At 39.4% G+C, this 19,756-nt stretch overlaps 1 protein-coding gene across 6 annotated transcripts; it reads right to left on the reverse strand.

Annotated features, from left to right (window-relative positions):
- Nucleotides 1–592: 592 nt before the first annotated feature.
- LOC309479350 (uncharacterized protein) lies at nucleotides 593–16,981 on the reverse strand. Of its 6 annotated transcripts, none has more exons than XM_082143420.1 (15): nucleotides 15,551–16,981; nucleotides 12,137–14,905; nucleotides 11,101–11,239; nucleotides 10,752–10,797; nucleotides 10,559–10,601; nucleotides 10,205–10,270; nucleotides 7,461–8,900; nucleotides 7,036–7,266; nucleotides 6,558–6,894; nucleotides 5,905–6,011; nucleotides 5,728–5,786; nucleotides 3,245–3,393; nucleotides 3,042–3,136; nucleotides 2,850–2,952; nucleotides 593–2,496 (listed from the first exon to the last, which is right to left on the reverse strand). In XM_082143420.1, the coding sequence occupies exons 4-15, from the start codon at nucleotides 10,790–10,792 to the stop codon at nucleotides 1,787–1,789; spliced, it is 3,381 nt and encodes a 1,126-aa protein (XP_081999546.1). In that variant the 5' UTR covers nucleotides 10,793–10,797; nucleotides 11,101–11,239; nucleotides 12,137–14,905; nucleotides 15,551–16,981; the 3' UTR covers nucleotides 593–1,786. The 6 variants fall into 6 exon arrangements, with proteins under 6 accessions (XP_081999546.1, XP_081999547.1, XP_081999548.1 ...); XM_082143421.1 differs by having other exon boundaries at nucleotides 12,137–12,266; nucleotides 12,546–16,981; XM_082143422.1 differs by having other exon boundaries at nucleotides 12,546–16,981.
- Between the last annotated feature and the right edge of the window lie 2,775 nt (nucleotides 16,982–19,756).

Below are 19,756 nucleotides of genomic sequence, written 5' to 3' on the forward strand. Positions count from 1 at the left end.
ACTATACTACTCCATTATCCAATTAGGAAGTAATTGTCGCTGGTGTAATGTGAGCATGACGTAGTAGATTGTCAAAAAATCATTAACAACAATGTAATCCAATAATATAATATTTGTCACTGTCTGGATGTCTCTAGTTACTGCTTTAGGCTTTGGTGAACTGCAGTTAAAACTATTATACACGGCCTGTATTCCAACTAAATTAAGTGCGTTGTTGAATATCAGCAGTGTTCTGAATAATTTTCATACAGCTGAATGATTTAGGACAATGAAATCCAAAAGAGTTTAGTTTTTTGATTGAGGCACAACCACATTTTAACAACCGTCTGCTACTTATTGCTTTTGCATCTATATATGAAGAGTTCAGATGCAAAAGCCTCTAAGTGCCATCTGAAATTTTCTTCTAGAATGATCATTTTTATCAAGCTCGTATATTTAAGTTCAGTAATTTCACTTAAATGACAATTAATAGGTATTTTTCATTGCCATTTAAGTGAAATTACTGAACTTAAATATACGAGCTTGATAAAAATGATCATTCTAGAAGAAAATTTCAGATGGCACTTAGAGGCTTTTGCATCTGAACTCTTCATATCTTCTTGACTTAGACTACAATAGGAAAAGTAAGTACAGATCACTGCAGTGACAGAATAAGACAAGGGTGTTCAATCCTGCACCTGGAGGGCTAACGTCCTACAGATTTTAGCTCCAACACACTTGCCTCTACAGGACAGTGGCCCTTCAGGAACAGGTTTGGACGCCACTGGAATAAGGCATACATTATATCTGCCATTTGCTCTGTGGAGGTCCTGTTATGCTTTACATTTTCAGTCTGTGGTTAGGGATAATGAATTTCTTACAGCTGGTGATTTCAGAATGAAATACAGTATATTTTCTTTGGGGGTAAACAAGCTGGAAGCTACACATTCTGTGTACTGTCTGGGCATACAACACGTGGCCACTGAGTTGATGGTGCACTCAACTCTAGTGTGAAAGTCTACTTGACATCAGTACATCTGGCTGGTGTTTTCTGAACCAGTTCGGACCAAGCATTTTGCCTTGATACATTCTCACGTTTGCTGTACAAGGCAGTTTTCACAGGTTAAGGCTGTCGGGCCAGTTCAATTCTACATGACCTGCACACCAAGCTGCCTTTTCAAGTGTACTCTGGTTTGGTTCTTTGGGAGCTCCAGAGTTTAGGTAAGGAGCATTCAAAATAACCAAACGTCAAACAGACCTAAGTCCCCATCAAATGAGGAATAGTGTTATTATAGACACATTGACATTAAATGGCATGTACAAACAGCCAAACTGCACTTTTTTTTCTTTTTTTTTTTTCTTGCCTTAAACTGATAGAAGGCTATAAATTACTGTATTGTATCTCCACAAAAAACTTCCCAGACTCTATTCACTCTATTTGCACAATAAATAATAATAAATAGGATTTCTTGCTCAGGAAAAACAAATAAATTAGTCTCTGCTGGATGTGGATTGCAAGATGTATAAGCTATATTGGTTGCACTTTATTTTACAGCATGTGCCCTTACATGTATTTACAGTGTATTTACCTAAGAAAGTACTGGGTAATATAAGGTAACTACATGGGTTAGGTTTAGGGGCAGGTTCAGGGTTATTACCTAGTTATTACCCAGTAATAGTAATTACTATAAGAAGTACATAAATGGGGAGCAGGACTGTAAAATAATGTGCTACCGCTATGTTTCAAGCAAAAGATTGGTGAATCCTGAAGCTTTTCTGTTCATCTTGCACTTCTTTCCTCTCCCTCTTATAGTTGTCCTTCTAGCATGCTGCTAATTGCCTGATCCAGTGCATGAGGCTGTTGAATCTTGGGTTTAACCCCTATTGCAGAACCCTGCAACCTTTGCAGCTCCAGGATGCTGTCTATCGCACTTTGCAGGTGTTCACTCAGTTCCCCTTCCTCTACTAGTGTAGGAAAACTTGGAGACTCTGCTGCCGAAGCAACCAGCCTGTTCCTCTTAAGCACTGGAGTGCACTGCTCTGGAAGTAAGCCTTGCACCCTTGAAGCTACATAATCTGCTATGGCCACAGATTCAGAGTGGTTCTGTGAATCGCTACCTGTCCTAACTGTTTCCATGTCAGGATGTAATTTCAGCTTGTTTAGATCATTTTTGTTCTCTTCGACATTTGACAAAGGAGGCTTGAGGGATTCATCTTTCCCCTGCATGGCGCCTCCCCTAGTTAACTGCCCGCTGTAGTTTCGTTTATACCCAGAGATGGCATTCGAGGTGTCACATGCCGAGTTCTGGATGACTTTGCGGGATCCTGACTCATGTTTGATAGTGAGGCGTAGTGCTCCTCTGCTGCTAGAGCGATATGTCTTGAGGCCAGGAGGTCTGTCAGATTGCAAGGTCCACGATGGTGGAGATGGAGGACAACCAGAAAGGCCAGTCTGGACAGATGACACTTGACTTTGCTGCGATGAGTTCTTAGGCCTTGACATCAGGAAGGACTCTGCTGAACCACCAAAATAATTAAACCTGTTCACATTTCACTATTTCTGGTCATAGTGCAGGTAATCTGTGGCTGTAATTGTAATAAGTTCCTCAAATCCGATTCTAGAGGGCCACTGCCCTGCAAAGTTTAGCACCAACTCTAATCAAAGACACCTGAGCAAGCTAATCGAGGTTTTCAGATTTACTAGAAAATTACAGGTAGGTGAGTTTGATCAGTGTTTGAGTGAAACTGCAAGGCAGGCAAATCTAGGGCCAGATTTGAGGGATCCTGCTTTATAGAAATGCATGAGCATATCAATGAAAAGAAACTAGTGAGAAACAGAGGCACACAAAAGAAAATTGTGCCATTTATACCTGGATCTCTTCTGGCTCGTCGTTTATCCTCCCCCAGTGAGAGTCTCTCTGACTGCAGAAACAAACGCTCTAGCATCACCATCTCTGCTGATGGGCTGTCCTGCTGAAGAAGCAATAACAACTCAGACCTGCCACCTCTTATATTCCCAAAAACCAAAATGATATTCAGTGTTTCAGAAAGCCATCTGTTACCTGGGATTCAGCCAGGAGTAGTTGCCTGTACTTGTTTAGCATGTCTTTGGTTCGTTTCAGCAGAACAACTGAAAAACACTCAAACTGCTTGTCCACTGCACAAAGAATGACAGACACTTTCATTAAGTTTTGTTTACAGTGGGGCCCATTACAGGACAACAATTTTGTAAAATCAAATTCAAACAACTTTATATGAGTCGAACCTGAGATAAAGTCAGTCTGGCTGGGTAGAGCTCTAGCACAAGTATGGTAGGGCAGCAAATGTCTGACAGCATCCTCCACTGAAACAAATGGAGCCAAAGTGTTTGGACTGAGAACAGCACTGTGGTCCGAAAATAGCTGCTGTTTGACCCTGAAAATAACAAAATACACAAAGTATTTTTATGTTAACATGTATTGTTACTATTGTAACAATTAGTTATTTTGTGGATGACTTCCATCATTATTCTTTTTGTCTTTCAAACATTTGTTGGGTATCTCACTATTGTGTCTTGGACAAGGCAAAAGAATGGCATATCTTACTCTTACTCCACTGTTAGTGAATTCTTACCTTTATACAAATTTACCTAAACTCTTAGCCATGGGAACTAACTGGTTGTCATAATATTACTGAGGTAGAATGCTCTGGCTTGTCAATGCTATTTAAACAACATCTGCTTGTTCACATTAGTGAAGTGGAAGCTGACCAAGAGAAGGTTGAGATGCTTGCACTCCTCCTCTGAAGCATGCCCAATAAGGATGATGGTGATGCTATCCTTCCCAAAAAAGACATTCAGGCCGGTTAGCATTCAAACTGATGAGACAATCTTATTGGAGTATGTAGATGAGCTCATTATTCGATGGTCAGCCTCTCTGTGGGAAAATAGCTTTTTTACGATGGTAAGAGACTTCCCTCTAATCCGGCGATTCTTAACCCTGTTCTCATAAGCACACCAACCATACACATTTCCTAACTCTTCCTAATCAAATGCATCTGATTCAACTCATCAGCTCATTAGTAGAGAAGTCAATGCCTAAAATGCATTGGCATTGATGCATTGGGATTGGCATTTGGAGTTAGACAACACGTGTCAGACCTACTCATTGTCGTAATCATACTCTAGATCTATCACTTCTGCCATTGATAATCTTCCTGATCAGTTTCATCATCTCAGCATCCCAGATAGCTTAGAATAACTTGATATTGTGACAGAAATTTTCTCTTTTCCAGCACTTTAGACACAGTTGCTCCTTTGCGTAGAAGATTAAAGGAAATAGTCCAATGCCGTGGTACAACGAGCACACTCAGTACGCCATACTGAACTTTTGATCGATAAAACATCTCTTCATTTATTGCTACAAACTGATAACGGTCAAATAAGTATGATTTAAACTATGCTAATGCAATTCCACTAATGCCAACATAATTTTTGAGTCTATTTAAAAGAATGTTGTGGTCAATAGTATCAAATGCAGCACTAAGATTGAGTAACACTAATAGCGAGATACAACCACGATCGGATGATAAGAGCAAATCATTTGTGACTCTGATGAGAGCAGTCTCAGTACTATGGTAAGGTCTAAATCCTGACTGAAAATCCTTGCAGATATCATTTCTTTCTAAGAAGCAACCTAGTTGTGAGGATACCGCCTTTTCTAGTATATTTGACACAAAAGGTAGATTCGAGATCGGTCTGTAATTGACTAATTCTGTACGATCAAGTTGCGTTTTTTAAAAAGCGGTTAAAGTAATCCTGAGGGACTTGATTAGTTGGCTCAGGTGTGTTTAGTTTGGGTTGAACCTAAAATCTGCAGGACTGTGGCCCTCCAGAAACTGAATTTGGTACCCCTGCTCTAGGGGAAACAATTTGTATAGGTATTAGAGACTCTCTCACAAGGCAAGTCAGATTTGGGGAAGGTACGACTGGGGTGTCCAATCCTGCTCCTGGAGGGCCACTGTCCTGTAGAGTTTGTCTAAACCCAATTAAACACCTGAACCAAAGTAAAGTCCTTCAGGGTTACTTAAAAAAATCCAGGCAGGTATTTTGGGACAAGTTGAAGCTAAACTCTGCAGGGTGTTGGCCCTCCAGGACCAGGATTGGACACCCCTGTCCAAGTCTCATATACAAACATGTATTGTCCACTGCTCACCTAACTGGCAGAAATCAAAGTGCCTTTGTGTTGAGATGCACTTGTTTTGTTTTGGTCAGACAGACCTTTCTTTGAAAGACTTGTTTTGACCTCTGAAAAACAAGTGGGCAAACCCAACTGCGGTTCACCCACTATGACTGGGTGCAAAAGGTTTACATAGGTACAAAAGCAGGTTTGGGTTGCAAAGGCAGAAGGGTTCACTGCTGCTCCTAAAGATTTCCAGTTAAGTAGGATCTTCAGGAACAATTGATAATTACACAAAGGTTTGTTGTCTTGAAAATTATTGTCTGGTCCGACACAATGACACTACAGCTTCAGACACTACAGCTTCAGTAAGCAATCAATTGTCTGTATCTTTACATTGTGAGATAACAAATGAATGCTTAATAGACAACTTTAGGTTACTTGAAAATGCACACCAGAGGAATTTTCCATAGTGAGATACCTCACTCTGTTTTCAGAGAACTCGGACTATGCAAGTAACCTTACACCTTTTTGAATCCATACTGAGGTCTGCATAGAATTAATGCAACTGAGCAAGTGTATTTTTACTTACATGTGTTTCCTCTTTGCTAGTGTCAGTTTCTCCTCCTTCGGACTGCATGCAGTTGGTGTCTGTGACACAAAATGCATATTAATAAAAGAATACTTTCCGAATTATTTTGAAATAACATCTCCCTGAAATCTAGAATGATCTCTTGAAGACTTCACATATTATTTATTATTTTTGCACCTTGACCATCTTCTGAAGTGTTGAGTAGGTCTCTTTGTCCTGGGAATACTGGTATACCATCTCCCGTAAGTCATGCTGGTCCAAAGAGATTATTCCACTGTTGATCTCTAATAAGGAAAGAGGTATCAATTTAAAGCCAAAAAGAATTATAGGATGATTATAACAAATGTGTTTGTTATAAAGAATATTTTTCTAACAACGGCTGTTTAGTTCTTCTTTCACAGCTACAGTGATAATATTAATTGTAATTATATTCAATATTCATGTACTGTAGTGGGACCTCATTTTGCCCCGGAGCAAAGTGAGGGGCAAGCCATGTTGTACCAAGATGCTTTAAATTAAGAAACTGATGGTTTTGTTCAGGTGGTTAACTGACTTTTACGTTTCCATAGCTCCATTCCCCTGTTTCTGTTTCATTCATTCACTTTCATTTTCCATTTTACCAATGTATGCTTGAACGTCTGTGTGTTTGTTTAGACTAGTTATGTGTTCGTGATTTATTTAAATATTTTGTGCACATTCACATGAGTGTTGATTCTGTGGTTGCTGCTTACAAACAAAGACTCTCTGGTTCCTCTGAGCTCAGGTAAATCATGAATTAGTTAAACTGCCTTTGATACAACTTTTCTAAGGCAAAAAGGAAGGGCTCTTACTCTTTACAGGCCCGTCCTGGCACTTGGGTTCAGCACAAAGAGCAATCGACATGAAGGAATCCAGCTCATCTGAGGCTAGGGGTGTTGAGCCTATCATGGAGTCTGTGCTTATGGTCTTTACAGTAGGAGATTGCAGTAGAATGTCACTGTGCTCTGAGGCATGGTACACTGCCAAAGGAATCTCTTTACTCTCACAGGATGCAGAAAAGTTCTCAGTTGCAGTCAAAGGTGTGAGTGAATCCTCAGTTTCACCTGTGGCAGTAGAGATGTTGTTGTCCATTTGCACAAGCAGAGTTGTAGCTAAGGTATCTTGGGTGGCTGACGGTTTAAGTGGATCCTGCAGGGAAAGAAGTATATTGTGTATTTACTAAAGAGGTATGAAATACTTGGCTAATATGCTGCTGCATTTTCATTTCTGTCTTTGAATGCAATTACACAAAATGCTTGAGAACCTATGACAGGGCACAATTACATTTACCTGTTGAGGAAGATGTATTGATCCCTGATTGTGATATAATGGATTATGCTCTCCTTCAGTAAATTGTTGCTCTTCTGTTTGGGTGATCAGTTGTGGGGACAATGACAAAACTGGCTCAGGGGTACAACTAACATCTGGTTGTGACTGTAGTAGAGTTGGTACTGGAGAGGGATGAAAGTGAATCTCCACAATAGGTGCTTCCACTGAAGCTTGAGGAGGCAATCTGCTCTCCTGCCAAATCAAGTTTTAAATAAAAAAAGCAGTGAACAAACATATTGAGCCCCAAATATATTGTAATATGCAACCATGTTTTCAAAATGTAATTTTAACATTTAAATGGTTATTAAATTGTTATAATATTTACTGTTTGACAACATAAAAACCATTCTTAACATTACAACAGAAAATGTCACAAATGAACTCACTTGAAGCAATTCGTTGACTTTCTCCTCATCTTCTGTTGTTTTCTCAGGCGAGAGAAGCACTGAATTCTGGGTAAGACTCACCTTCCCCTCAGGTCCCCCTAACAGATCTCTTTGGATCACTGACTCACCATTCCCTATTGGTGTGGTGGTCATGTCAGGAAGGAGCATATTAGCATTATTAATCAATCTGATCTGATTTCTGACAGTGTTTTGAACAACAGCATCATGCTGCCCCTGCACTTGAGGTGCATAGGTCCCTGCTAGCTGTGTTGGCATCTGGAAGACTGTAGGAGGTGTTGGCCGAATCGGTAAAGACCCTGATAGAAGTGCCCCATGTTTGAGTGTGAGTTGTCCAGTTGGAGAGGTGAAAATAGGGCTGAAGTTAATTTGCCTTGGCTGTATAGTCACAATTTGAGAACTGTCAACGTTGGGTTTGTTAGACATCTGATTGCTTGGTGTACTAAGAAGACACCTTGAAATGCTGGTAGACTGGGTCATAGTTGCAGGTGTTTGGCTGGGCAGAAAGAATTGTCTCTGACCCTGAAAAGGATCTTGGGGCTGAATGACAATGGGGCCTCCCTGACCAACCAAATTAAAGCTAACAGGTTTGCCAACACTTGGTGCGGACTGTGCTTGCAAGGACTGCTTTGAGCCAACAGAAGGGGATAGCAAGACGGTCTGTGTTGTATTTGCTGAGATAAAGGCAAATCCTGGCAATGGTTTCTGTCCTGATGGCCTGGGACTGATCTGTACAAGCCTGGGCTGGATGTTGACGGGTAACTTGGGCTGAATGGGTAGAGGAGTTTTTTGTAACATGACCACTGATGGAGTAATTGTTTTAACGGTAGAGGCCAACATCTGGCAGCTTGGCAGGGTCTTTTGGGTAATCATACTGGTCCTTTGTGCTGAATTAATAGAAAAGGATGCCTCAAGTGGAGGTGTGGGGAAGACATTCCCAGGAAGTAGACTCATTAATTGGGTTCCTGGAGGCTTGAGTGAGGGGCAGCCTGGACCAACAGCTAACAAAGATGGCTGAGGAGGCTCCACTGCTGTTTGTGTGTCCTTTGGTGAAGAGAACAAGCCAGGCATGGTCAATGGTTTGGAGAAATATGGTGTTGCAGGCAAAGGAAGGGATGCATCAGACAAACCAAGCTGGAGAGTCTCTGCTGTCTGGGCAAGTCCTGCCTCTAATGCAAGAGTGTCCTCAGTGATGTCTGCCTCTTGGAGACTCTGCTGGAGAATGTCACAGATCTCTTCTGACTCTTTCCGCTGTTCCACTAAGTGGACATTGGGATCTTCTTGTGCCTCTTCTGGACCTCCACTTCCTAGGGATGATACCGGTGATGCAAGCAGCGCCTCCTCCAGAAAGGACAGATCTACACAGCCAGAGACAGGAGTGTCCTGAGAACTTGCATCATCTGCTAACAGAGATGCAGGACTCTGCAGAACAAAAGTTCACAACAATTGTGTAAAACATTCACTAGGAACACAAACACTATTTTAAAGCTTAAATTCAAATATCAATTCTTTTGATGATAAAAAGTGGGACAGACATGCAATTCTGAGTTCTGGGAGATCCCAGCTGAAACAAATCTGTATGTGACCTGTGCTGGCAAAACGAGTCGGAATGCGCACGGGCTGATTTCAAGCTACGGGCAAAACAAGTGAAAAATTTAAATTTTGGTCGATTTTGAGGTTTCCACAAAAATGACTTCATTAAGCCCTTGTCTAGCTATCCCAGTGCTCCAAATATAGCGACTACACATCTAAAAGTATCTTTATTTGTGCGTTTTCTGAGAGTACCTTTCCTTTGTCTATGAAAAATTCAGTTTTTCTCAGCTCGCTTCTCACACTTCCCCTCAGCACAAGTTTGGTATGGTTGTAAAGCAGTATTCCAACTTTGTGAATATTCATAGCAAATTCTTGATGGCATGAGTCTGAACCATTGAAATGTGATTTTTTTCGAACTCATGTAGATGTAAACAAAACGATCTCACTCGCGCTGACTGACAGAGCTGAAGAGTGTGCACAAAGACACTTCAGACAGTATTTCAAAATATCTGTCTTGGCGAGTATTCACGCAAACATTATCTCTTATGTCTGTTGTAAACGTTTGGTTAACTGTTGGGGAAAATCATCTGATGTGTAATATTACATCTGTGCAGTACAGTAGGTCTGAATATATAGACTGTCTGTTAAATAAAATGTTAAAATTAATAAATGAGCAAGACACTTAACCCCTAATTGCTCCAGAGGCGTGCGACCTCTGACATAATTAGCAATTGTAAGTCAGCTAAATGAATAAATGTAAAATGTAAAAATGTAATAAATAAATGTTAATCAAACATTTGTGGTATCCTGGGAAGAAAAGTTGAATATATATATTTTTTTTCTTATAGATATTTAGTTTTGACTTGGTGTGTGCCAAATTTGGTGGTATTACCAGGGATTTTAAGGTATGGTTACTAGGTGATTTTGTTTTGGAGCCTTCAGAAAACTTTAACTCGATTTTTCACAAAATTGAATTTGCTGACTCCATCGACTTCAAACAGGTGTAGCTCAGGCATTTTTTGTCTGATTCCAACAAATCGTACATCATTTTGAAGGTTTTTAATAGGATAGGGAATGTATAGAATAGAGAAAATAACAATAATTCATTTTAGAAAATGTGCTCATTGTGACTCATTTTGCCAGCACGGGTCACATATATTGCCTCTTCCATAGGGAGAAAGGTCTAGACTCACTGGAGTGTCTGTGAAGAGTGATGGCTCTCCAGAGGATGAATTAAGGAGTAAGTCTCCACTTGGCAGCTGTTTGAACAGAAGGGTGGAGGGACAGTTAATTGCCTGGAGTATTTTTTAGACTTTGTATCTGCACACAAAATGTATATACAAACACAAGAGTTTCTCTTGTTAAGGTCCTTCTCAGTTCTTCACGTGAGATCTCCCTACATATGACCTTATAACTTATAAGTGTGGAAAGGTTTCCAAATTACCACAACTGAAACAAGTTTTGGAGAAAGTACTGTAACAGGTAGTCACTTATGTTACTAACTTTAAAGATTACAGCCACACAGTAATATTACAATCCTTTCATACCTCGTTTGTCCCATGAAGAAAATCATTCAGGGCTTGAGGGTCACTGTTTCAAAGCAAAACATTTAGTAGTTAACATGAGCAAAATATCTTGCAACTCTTCCGATGTGAATGTTTTTTTTTGTTTTTGTTTTTTTTGCTTTAAATAAAATACATACAAACTGAGAAAATTAAATTTATTAGATGTAACACTTACCACAAAACATCAAATAAACAAGTACCATCTTCATCCTCCATTTCAACTAATTAAGAAGAAAGGTAGATTGAAATTACAAAACTATAAGAAAATTTCGAACAAATTCAATTTTGTATGGATAAAACATGCATGCATCCCTTGATATTCAATCTAATATGTCAGTATTGTGTTCATATAGAACTTAATGAACTATATAAATTAACTCATATAACAAATTCACTTTAAAAATGTATATACGCTATTTTAGATTTTCTTTGCTTGGTGCCAAATCTCTAGTAAACCTCTTTCACAATGTATTAAACGAGATAAAACCATGCAATTATGTAATAGTCTTGTGAAGCAACCTAACCTCTGATTAGAGAGGCTCCATTCAGAGAAGGGAGAGAGAGTTTGTGTGAGACTTCATTGACTGGATTTCAGGGACCGGCTGTGAGAAAACCAGACATTTGGACATATGCTTATCAGCTGGGACATCGAGTCATCAGGATCTGAGAAAGTAAACATGAGGTGAACAGAATGTGATTATATAGTTCTTGCAAGTCTGGATGCTGAAATGAAATGGCATGATATTTTACAATTTCACTGTTCTGTACATTTTTGGTCAAATAGCCTACAAAATTTAGACATCTCAATTAGGTTTTGTTTATTTATTTATTGAATATAACTGAATAGTAAAGATCAGACCGGAGTTATTTGTACAATTTGGTGCTTTTTAAGGCATTAATAATGTTAAATTGTTAATAATGTTAAATTCAACTATGAATAAAATTTGGCTGGTTAAAAGGGGTAAAGCTTATTTATAATAACGCAAATACCAAACAAGAAAAAACAGGCTTGGATGCTTGGTTCACTTTCCTAAAATATCTCCTAAAAGTCCATGATTCAGTGTTATTTAAGTTATTCAGTCTTATTTTATTAACAATAGCCTAAATGACACATTTCACTGTTAATTTAAATTATTATATTAAAAAGCAAAATATGACTTTTCTATCAATTTTCAATATCTCTTGATGAAAATAAAAAGATAGATAATTAATTGTGTGTTTCAAAGGAATTAGGCTTTGTAGAAATGACAGATTGGAAGTATGGACTGTAGGAATGACCAAACTACACACATATATATACACTGTTTACAATTTCTTTATAACCATTCAATGATATAAGACATCGTATACAGGCTAGGCAGCAATAATATAACTTAACATAAAAATAAAATAAATGCTATTATGCATAATGTAGCCTACTGTATAATGTTAGTTATGTAATGTCTAAAATAAAATGTCAGAAGATTTAATAAAGGCTACATGTCGCATGGACATCATGAACCACATGCCTTAGGTTCAGTATCCGTTCATTTGCTTTGGCCGAAAACCATCTCCACTTACTGAAAATTTCCCTATTTCTCTCTCTCTCTCTTGACTTTCAGCGGAGGTCCAAGCACCTAGATCTCCTGCAAAGACACTTTCTTGTTTTTCTTTACCTGCACCCGCATTTCATTACCGCAGCACACACTGACTGTGATGTTAAAAAATTACAGCATTATAGCCTGTTTTAGCAATGACTCCCAACATTATCCGTTTATCATGCCCCAAAATCAGAGCGATTATTAGCGTTGCGTCTCAGAAGGAAACACTTGAGGTTTAAAGGGATGCTGTTCAAGGCGGCGATGAGGACACAAAAGCTCTTCATGTGAACACGCAGCTGCACATGCATCCCATCATCACATCTCGTGCCGCGCTATAACGCGCGTTTCCTAATGCGGCATTTCGCATAGGAAGAAGGAGAAGAACTCACCCGCGTCTTTGTGCTTTATTATTGTCCTTTCAGAGGGGCCTGTGCGCCATCCATCCATACTCACATGCTCAAGGAGGAGGGGGAGACGGGCTCGTGCGGGTGGGTGACAAACACAGAGGTGGAAGACACAGAAAGCGCGTGTGCATGTGTTGCTCTTCAGTCTGAAACACACTGGAACCGAGAGAACGGATTTCACTGAAGCGCGCATCTCTTTACACACACATGATCAGGCACTTTCACGCATTGCATATTATCTTGTTCTGAGATTTGCTTCAGAGACTAATGCATGTTCTCTATGTCAAATACTGTCTTAAATAATAATATTTTTAATTAATTCTGTCCTTCAAACTAAAATATTAATATTATCATATTTTGTAAGAAAAAAATATATATAAACAAGAGAAAACAACAAAACCACTGAGATTTTAAAGGAAAGTTTCATGAAGGCAGACTGTTACGTTTTGTAATTTTACAGAAACAGGAATGTTGTTAAATAGATGCTGTTTTACTTTAGATATTTCATATTTCCCCCCAAAAAATATGTGTGATAGAGACCAAGCTGTCACAAGGAGGATCACACCAGGCATCCGTTTAAAGGTCGATCCAAAAGTTTAATACTTTAAAGGCAAGGAAGTTCAAAAGGTGCATGTTTGCCAGTGCTTAGTAAATGCAAAAAAAAAAACAAAAAAAAAAAAAACATTTTGCAATAGGTGAGTCACAAAGATTTTAGTTTATAAAGTCTAATTGTCATGTGCCATAGTCTCTTGGTTCGGTCAGGCCTGGTTCCACGGGGGTGCAAGAGCATAATAATTATAGGATATTAGCGAAACTCTCTAGTGCGTATTTGTGTTTTAGCTCTGGAGAAGGTCAAATGTTTCTATTTACAATGTGCTTTTGCAGTGTTGAGCAATGTAGCCAATCACAGACACATCTGTTGATTTCTTGAACACAATGGCCAATCAGATTCAGAAGTGTTAGTCAGAATCGGGAGATTTTGTTCAGTGTTGAGGAGTTAATTTCGTTGATGAATATTTTTTTTGTACACAATCTAGTGTCTTTTCTTTTTCACAGAACAAACAGAACAACGACAACAATGAGGAAAAGGAAAAAAAGACGAGACAAATGCATACAAAGACAAATTATCATTTGTCTGGACAGGTAATGCTTAAACAGGATACAAATTCATAAATGTTGAGAGTCACTTAATCCTTAATTCACTTAATGAATATATATTAAAATAAAATATCTACTACCCTTATGACTCATAAAAATAACAATGGTAACAATGATTGTGTACAATATAAAAAGAGAGATAAAGTGCATTATCCTGACTATTGTCAGCGGTCTAATAAAAATTTAGGCACAGTATTAAATATATTATCAATGAATGCAGATTACACTCCATTATGACGAAAAGATTGTGTAAAAATTTTCGTCAATGACATTTTGTCTCTGATGAAATTTTTTTAATTAAATAAAAACCTGTTTTTGTATTGCGTTTCACAAAAATGGTGCCTCTGGTGTTGTCATTCCCCTTGTAGCACGTGCAAGTGACGATTCTCAATCAACCAATCAACGTTCTAGCTCCTAGCTCGTTTAGGTACGGACTACTGTGCTAGGTACCCAAATGGAAGGGTCCCAAAAAAGTGGTACGGTTCAGTATTTTGGTACCATTCACAACTAATGTTGTGACAATCGAATTTTTCGTGACAATCGAAACAGAATTAATTGCGTACTGTACTGTACCACTCGGTAAACATAAGCCATTATATGACAATCTATGCGTTTGTCATGTTTACTAAAGTCTGTCAATCATCATTAGAGCGCCACACCTCAGGCTGAATATCAAAAGGACGTTAGAATTCTACCAAAAGTGTGTCTGATATGTTCAGCGAATAGAATATAAAGCTTATAAAATGTGTATAATAAACTAGTGCAAAGACCCAGAATCTGCCCTACCTAAATCTATAGCCAGGAGCCGCTACTGCTTTACATTTGCAAAAGCAAAGCAAGCCTAGCCCAGATGAGAAAAAGTAATGCAAAGGTAACGCATTACTTTCTATAAAAAGTAATTAAGTAACACTATTAGTTACTTTTTAGGGAGTAATGCAATATTGTAATGCATTACTTTTAAAGCAGTGGTGTAGTCTACATGAAACGCAGGTATACGCCACATACCCACTAGGAAATGTCAAGGAGATTTTTATATCCACTTAAAAATGTGCAAGGATATGTAACAACATAGTTTTATGACAGAACTTAAACACTTTCATTCATAAATTCACCCCGTCTGTTTTGCGAAGAACTGAACTTTGGACCATCGGGGCTTCCGTGGCCTGAGACCTGGATCTGAAAGTGACCTACCAAGGAACAACACAGTCGGTTAGCGGTCATTTTTGGCACAAGTTTGAAATGAACTAATCTAATGTGAATCACTAAAGGATATAAGAAACGAAAGCAAACTCAAACTACGCTCTGAGTGTTTTCGTGAGCCTGCCCCTGAAGCAACCGTTACCTCGGGGAGCACCACAGCTGCAGCAGATGACACGAACGTCAACCTTTCAGAAAAGGACCAGATGCTATCCTACGCGGTACACAAAACGAGCCTGATGCTATTGTAACGTTACCTGGTAAGTTAAAGTAGCATATACATGATCATTAGTGTAACTGTAACAGCAGGGGATTGTTGGTATATTGAATTCTATCTAGAACTAGCTAACTTCACTAATGTTAGTGTGGTGGATCAATAAAAGCGGGAGAAGGGGAGAGATAACTTGGAGACGGTGTGTGTGTGTGTGTGTGTCTGTACAGTAGTTAACAGAATACAATGTTTCTATCTCCTTGTTTCAGATGATGAGAGAGATGAGAACTCCTGGCCAGCGTTGTGGACTAAAAGTCAGGCTATGGAATTTAAAAACACCTTGGTTAGAGTCGAGGGCGGAAAGCAAGTTAGATATCAGTGTAGAAATTTAGAAGGAATTTTAGGCTGATTTGGCTGTTGCTACCGGAATGGTGGGTCCATTAAAACTCATTCAGTCATCAGTCTCTTTTTCTCCGTTTATTCAACATGTAGGAGTAGACATTTCCCATTGATGACAGTGCTGGTAATTGTTGGTTTCTAATAAAACCATAAACAAAATAGAAACAATTAATGTAATACAAACACATTAGCATGTTTTAAAACATACATCTGAAATCAGCAATAATTATGCAGGATCAAAGAAACGAAACTAAAGAAACTAAAATTCAATGTATGCAAAATATCAAACATATAAAAAAAAAACCCACTTTTGATGAGTCTGAAGACTTGGAAAATAATCTTTAATAAAAACTGGCCCAGAATCAATCCGCAAGAACTTGACTGTGTCTCCACTTTCTATGGGCAGTTCTGAATCTGCATACATTTACTTGTGGGAGAGATGTATCTCGCCGCTCCATCATTAGGATATTTGGGGTGATGGGATCAGGGTCTGAAATATTTGAAGACAGATAGCCGATAGGGTTTTGAGTTAAGCAATTCCACAATTTAAACAAGCACTGTAAACAGAACTTCCTCTGAGACTACTTGTGTTCCCAAAGTTACTCGTGATGCTGTATTAACAGACCGTACCTCTCCCTCCCAAGTGCCTCTAAATAGGGAGAATATGGTGGATTGAATGAGAATTTAATTTGCTATTGGGCAAACATCTCCTGAAGAGAGAGACTAAGCTGAGAAAATGCTTCCCGGAGTTCTCTTTCTCCTCCCTTGAAATTAGTCCCTTGATCAGACAATATTTCATAGGGTCGACCTCTATGGGCTACAAATCTTGAAGGGCCAGAAGGAAACTGTCAGTATCCATACCAGAAAGTAGTTCCAAATGAAGACACTATGTTGTCTGGCATTTAAAGATAATGCCCCCCCCCCCACCTCTTCATGTCAACGACCTACTTTGATGGTTAAAGGTCCAAAACAATCCATAGGTGAGCTGAGCTAACGCTCTTTGTGGTCCATGGTGGCACAGAGTTGAATCAAAGTCAGCAACCAAAAGTTTGGTTATTATTCTTAGGGTCTAAGACAATCAGATAAATAGCTTCAGGATCCAAATCCTCACTTTGACGTAGTCACCCACCCATTCTTATCAGCTCTGTAATGGGATCCTACTCTGGTGCCAAGTCAACTATACAGCCATGTGAGGAAACTTCATGACCATCTTTAAGCAGTTTATATTCCTCAGGAAAATCTTCCATCTGGGCTTGATGCAGAAGATATAATTCTGCTTGCATTTGAGAAGGTTTGGTCTCATCTCCTAACTCCTAAGAGAGGTTTTCAAACAGTTGCTGCAATCAACTCTGACCAGGTATGGTCTTGTCTTCTTGTCTTCTTGTCTTATGTCATGGCGATGGTAGCCCACGCTCCGACAGCCCCAACACGGAGTCCCTCCATCTATTTCGGTCAGAGGCTGCAAGCCTGCTAGCCTCGACGATGTTCAGCTTCATTTTTTTCAGATCCTCTTCCAAGTTGTTTTCTTTGGTCGCCCTCTCCTCCTTGCCCCGTGCACATGGCCGAATAGAGCGACATTTGGAAGTCGTTCTGTTTTCATTCTGACCACGTGTCCAAAGTATCCAAGCCTCTTTTTCTGAATTCGCTGTACCACATCGATTTCCATCCCTAATTCTCTTCTTATGTCGATGTTTCTTATTCGGTCTCTTCTTGTCACCCCTTGGATTTTCCGTAAACAATTCATTTCAAACACTCTCAGTTTATTTTTGTCTGCTTCTCTTAGTGTCCATGTCTCTGAATTGTACAATAGTATGTTAAGTACCAAGGCTTCATAAACTCTTATTTTTGTAAATCTAGAAATATCTTTAGATTTCCATATGGAGTTCAAGTTTTGCATTGCACCACACGCTAGTCCAATTCTTCTTCTGAGGTCCTGTTCTGTAGAGGCATCCTCACTAATATTTCCTCCCAAGTACACAAATTCTTCTACCTGCTTAAGTTCCTGGTTTTCTATTTGTATGAATACTTTGATCTTTTCCCGTCCAATATGTTGTACTTCTGTCTTTCCTGTATTGACCTTCATGCCCATCCTTTTACTCTCCTCTACGATTCTGTCGATCACTACTTGTAGGTCACCCTGGTTTTCTGCCAAAGCTGCGATGTCGTCCGCGAATCTGAGGTTGTTGATGATTCGTCCATTCATGACTGCTCCTTCGTTCGCCTCTTCCAGCGCACTTGCCATGATCACCTCTAAAAATATATTAAAGAGAAGTGGAGACACCATGCAGCCCTGGAGTACTCCTACTATTGTTTCGAACCATTCAGTCACATCAGCACCTATTCTTACAGCGCTGAAAGTACCTTTATATAGACTCTCTAATATTCTGACAACTTTTTCTGGGTATCCTAATCTCCTCATCACATTCCACAATCCCGCTCTCCACACGCTATCGAATGCCTTTTGGAAGTCTATATAGCATACAAATAAATCCTTGCTGAAGTCAGTATACTTCTCAGCTAATTGTCGGAGTGTGAATATTTGGTCAATTGTGCTCTGTAAGGTTCTAAAGCCCGCCTGTTCTTCAGAGAGGATTTCTTCCGTTTTCTTCTTTATTCTTTCCATAATTATTGTTGTGATGATCTTGCTACTGTGGCATAACAGGCTGATGCCTCTATAGTTATTGCAGTCAAGTTTATCTTTCTTTTTGTATACGGGAATGATGACAGCTTTTTTCCACTCTGTTGGGAACACCTCCTCGTCCCAGATTCGCTTACAGAGCTGGAAGATAATTTGTAATCCTGTTCCATCTGTAGCTGCTTTTATTTCCTCCGCTGTAATATTATCGATGCCTGGGGCTTTCCTTGTTTTTAGGCGGTCTATTGCTCGAACAACTTCTTCCATCATGATGCTCGGTGTTGGTTCTTCGTCTCCGTTGTAGTCCAAGTTGACCAGAATTCTCTCGTCCACTGGATTTGGATCGTTATACAGATCTTCGAAGTACTGCTTCCAACGTGTCTTTACCTTTTCTGCATCAGTTATAATAGTCCCATCTTTATCCTTTATTATACTAATTTTGATGGTACTCTTCCCGCTTAGCTTTCTGATACTTTCATATACTTCTCGGCTCTTGTTTTGTTTTCTGCTTTCTTCTATTGCTTTGCATGTGTCATTTATATATCTTTCTTTGTCAGATTTTGCACTCTTTTTGACTTGTCGGCATAGGTAGTTGTAGTGTTTTACCGTTTCTTTGCTTTCTCTTCTTCTCGTTTTCCACTCTCTCCTTTCATCAGAGAGTTTCAGTGTTTGAGAAGAAATCCTATGATCTTGTCAGTTGTGTTGTGTATGACCATTCTAATTTGTTCCCATTCCTTGTCAATGTCAGCTGATGGATTAACTTCTATTCCTCTGGTGTCAAGCAGGTCGTTCCATCTTCTCTCAATCTCTTCAAGGTATGACCAGGTATGGAATTGAGACAAATCAGACTTTGGAGAGTTTGCCGGTGCTTGATTAAGTCCACAAAACAAAGGTTTTCTCAGCTCTGTCCCAACCTCCTTGGAACTTGAAGCTGGAGATTTTGGCCATTGCTGATGGGACAAGTATAGAAAGGTAGGTCCTTTTCAGCAAGTCTCTTGTCTCGAGTGATGACATCTGGATTATTTACATTGTCAACATATCTCCACTGATCCGGTCTAGTATACACAAGAATCTCTGTGATGCAGTTTGTCACGAAGGTCTTGTACCGGCAGGATTCGGACTGGATTCAGGTTAAAACAGTTGTAGAGTCAGACCAAAGTGTCACTTTTTCAATTGCCAAGGTGAGTTCCTTTTGCAACAGGTCCGCTAGCTGAGCCCCAGTCAGAACAGCACACAGTTCTAAACGAGGAATAGAAATGGTCTACTTCGGTGCTACCCTTTAACGAGCCATGACAAGTCGGGTTGGGTACCGAAACCCGGTTCCAATAGGGAACCAGTTCCGACGTAAACGGTAGTAACGAAACCCGAATAAGAACGAAACTTTCGGTGCCTGATTTCGTTGCCTGACTTTTTTTTACCGCCCCTATAAAACATCTCGCGGCACGATCGTTCCAATAATAAAGCATTAACAGTTAACCAGCAGAGCATTCATTTTGTTCGTTTGTTAAATAAGAGACGATCAAGCGCTGAAATGTGTTTTTTAAATCAAGTGATCAAAGTGCTTGTTGCCGCGGCGATCAGTGGCGCAGATACAGT

This window comes from Leuciscus leuciscus (assembly GCF_965113295.1).
Source record: "Leuciscus leuciscus genome assembly, chromosome: 17".
In the NCBI taxonomy this organism is placed as follows: Eukaryota; Metazoa; Chordata; class Actinopteri; order Cypriniformes; family Leuciscidae; genus Leuciscus; species Leuciscus leuciscus.

Excerpts from the sequence above, each read along its gene's own strand:
- LOC309479350 (XM_082143420.1), bottom strand. The coding sequence starts at position 10,792 with ATGGAGGATGAAGATGGTACTTGTTTATTTGATGTTTTGTG. Across the intron at positions 6,895-7,035 it reads CAATACATCTTCCTCAACAG|GATCCACTTAAACCGTCAGC; the intron begins GTAAATGTAATT and ends CTTTCCCTGCAG. Across the intron at positions 3,394-5,727 it reads CTAGCAAAGAGGAAACACAT|GGTCAAACAGCAGCTATTTT; the intron begins GTAAGTAAAAAT and ends TGTTATTTTCAG.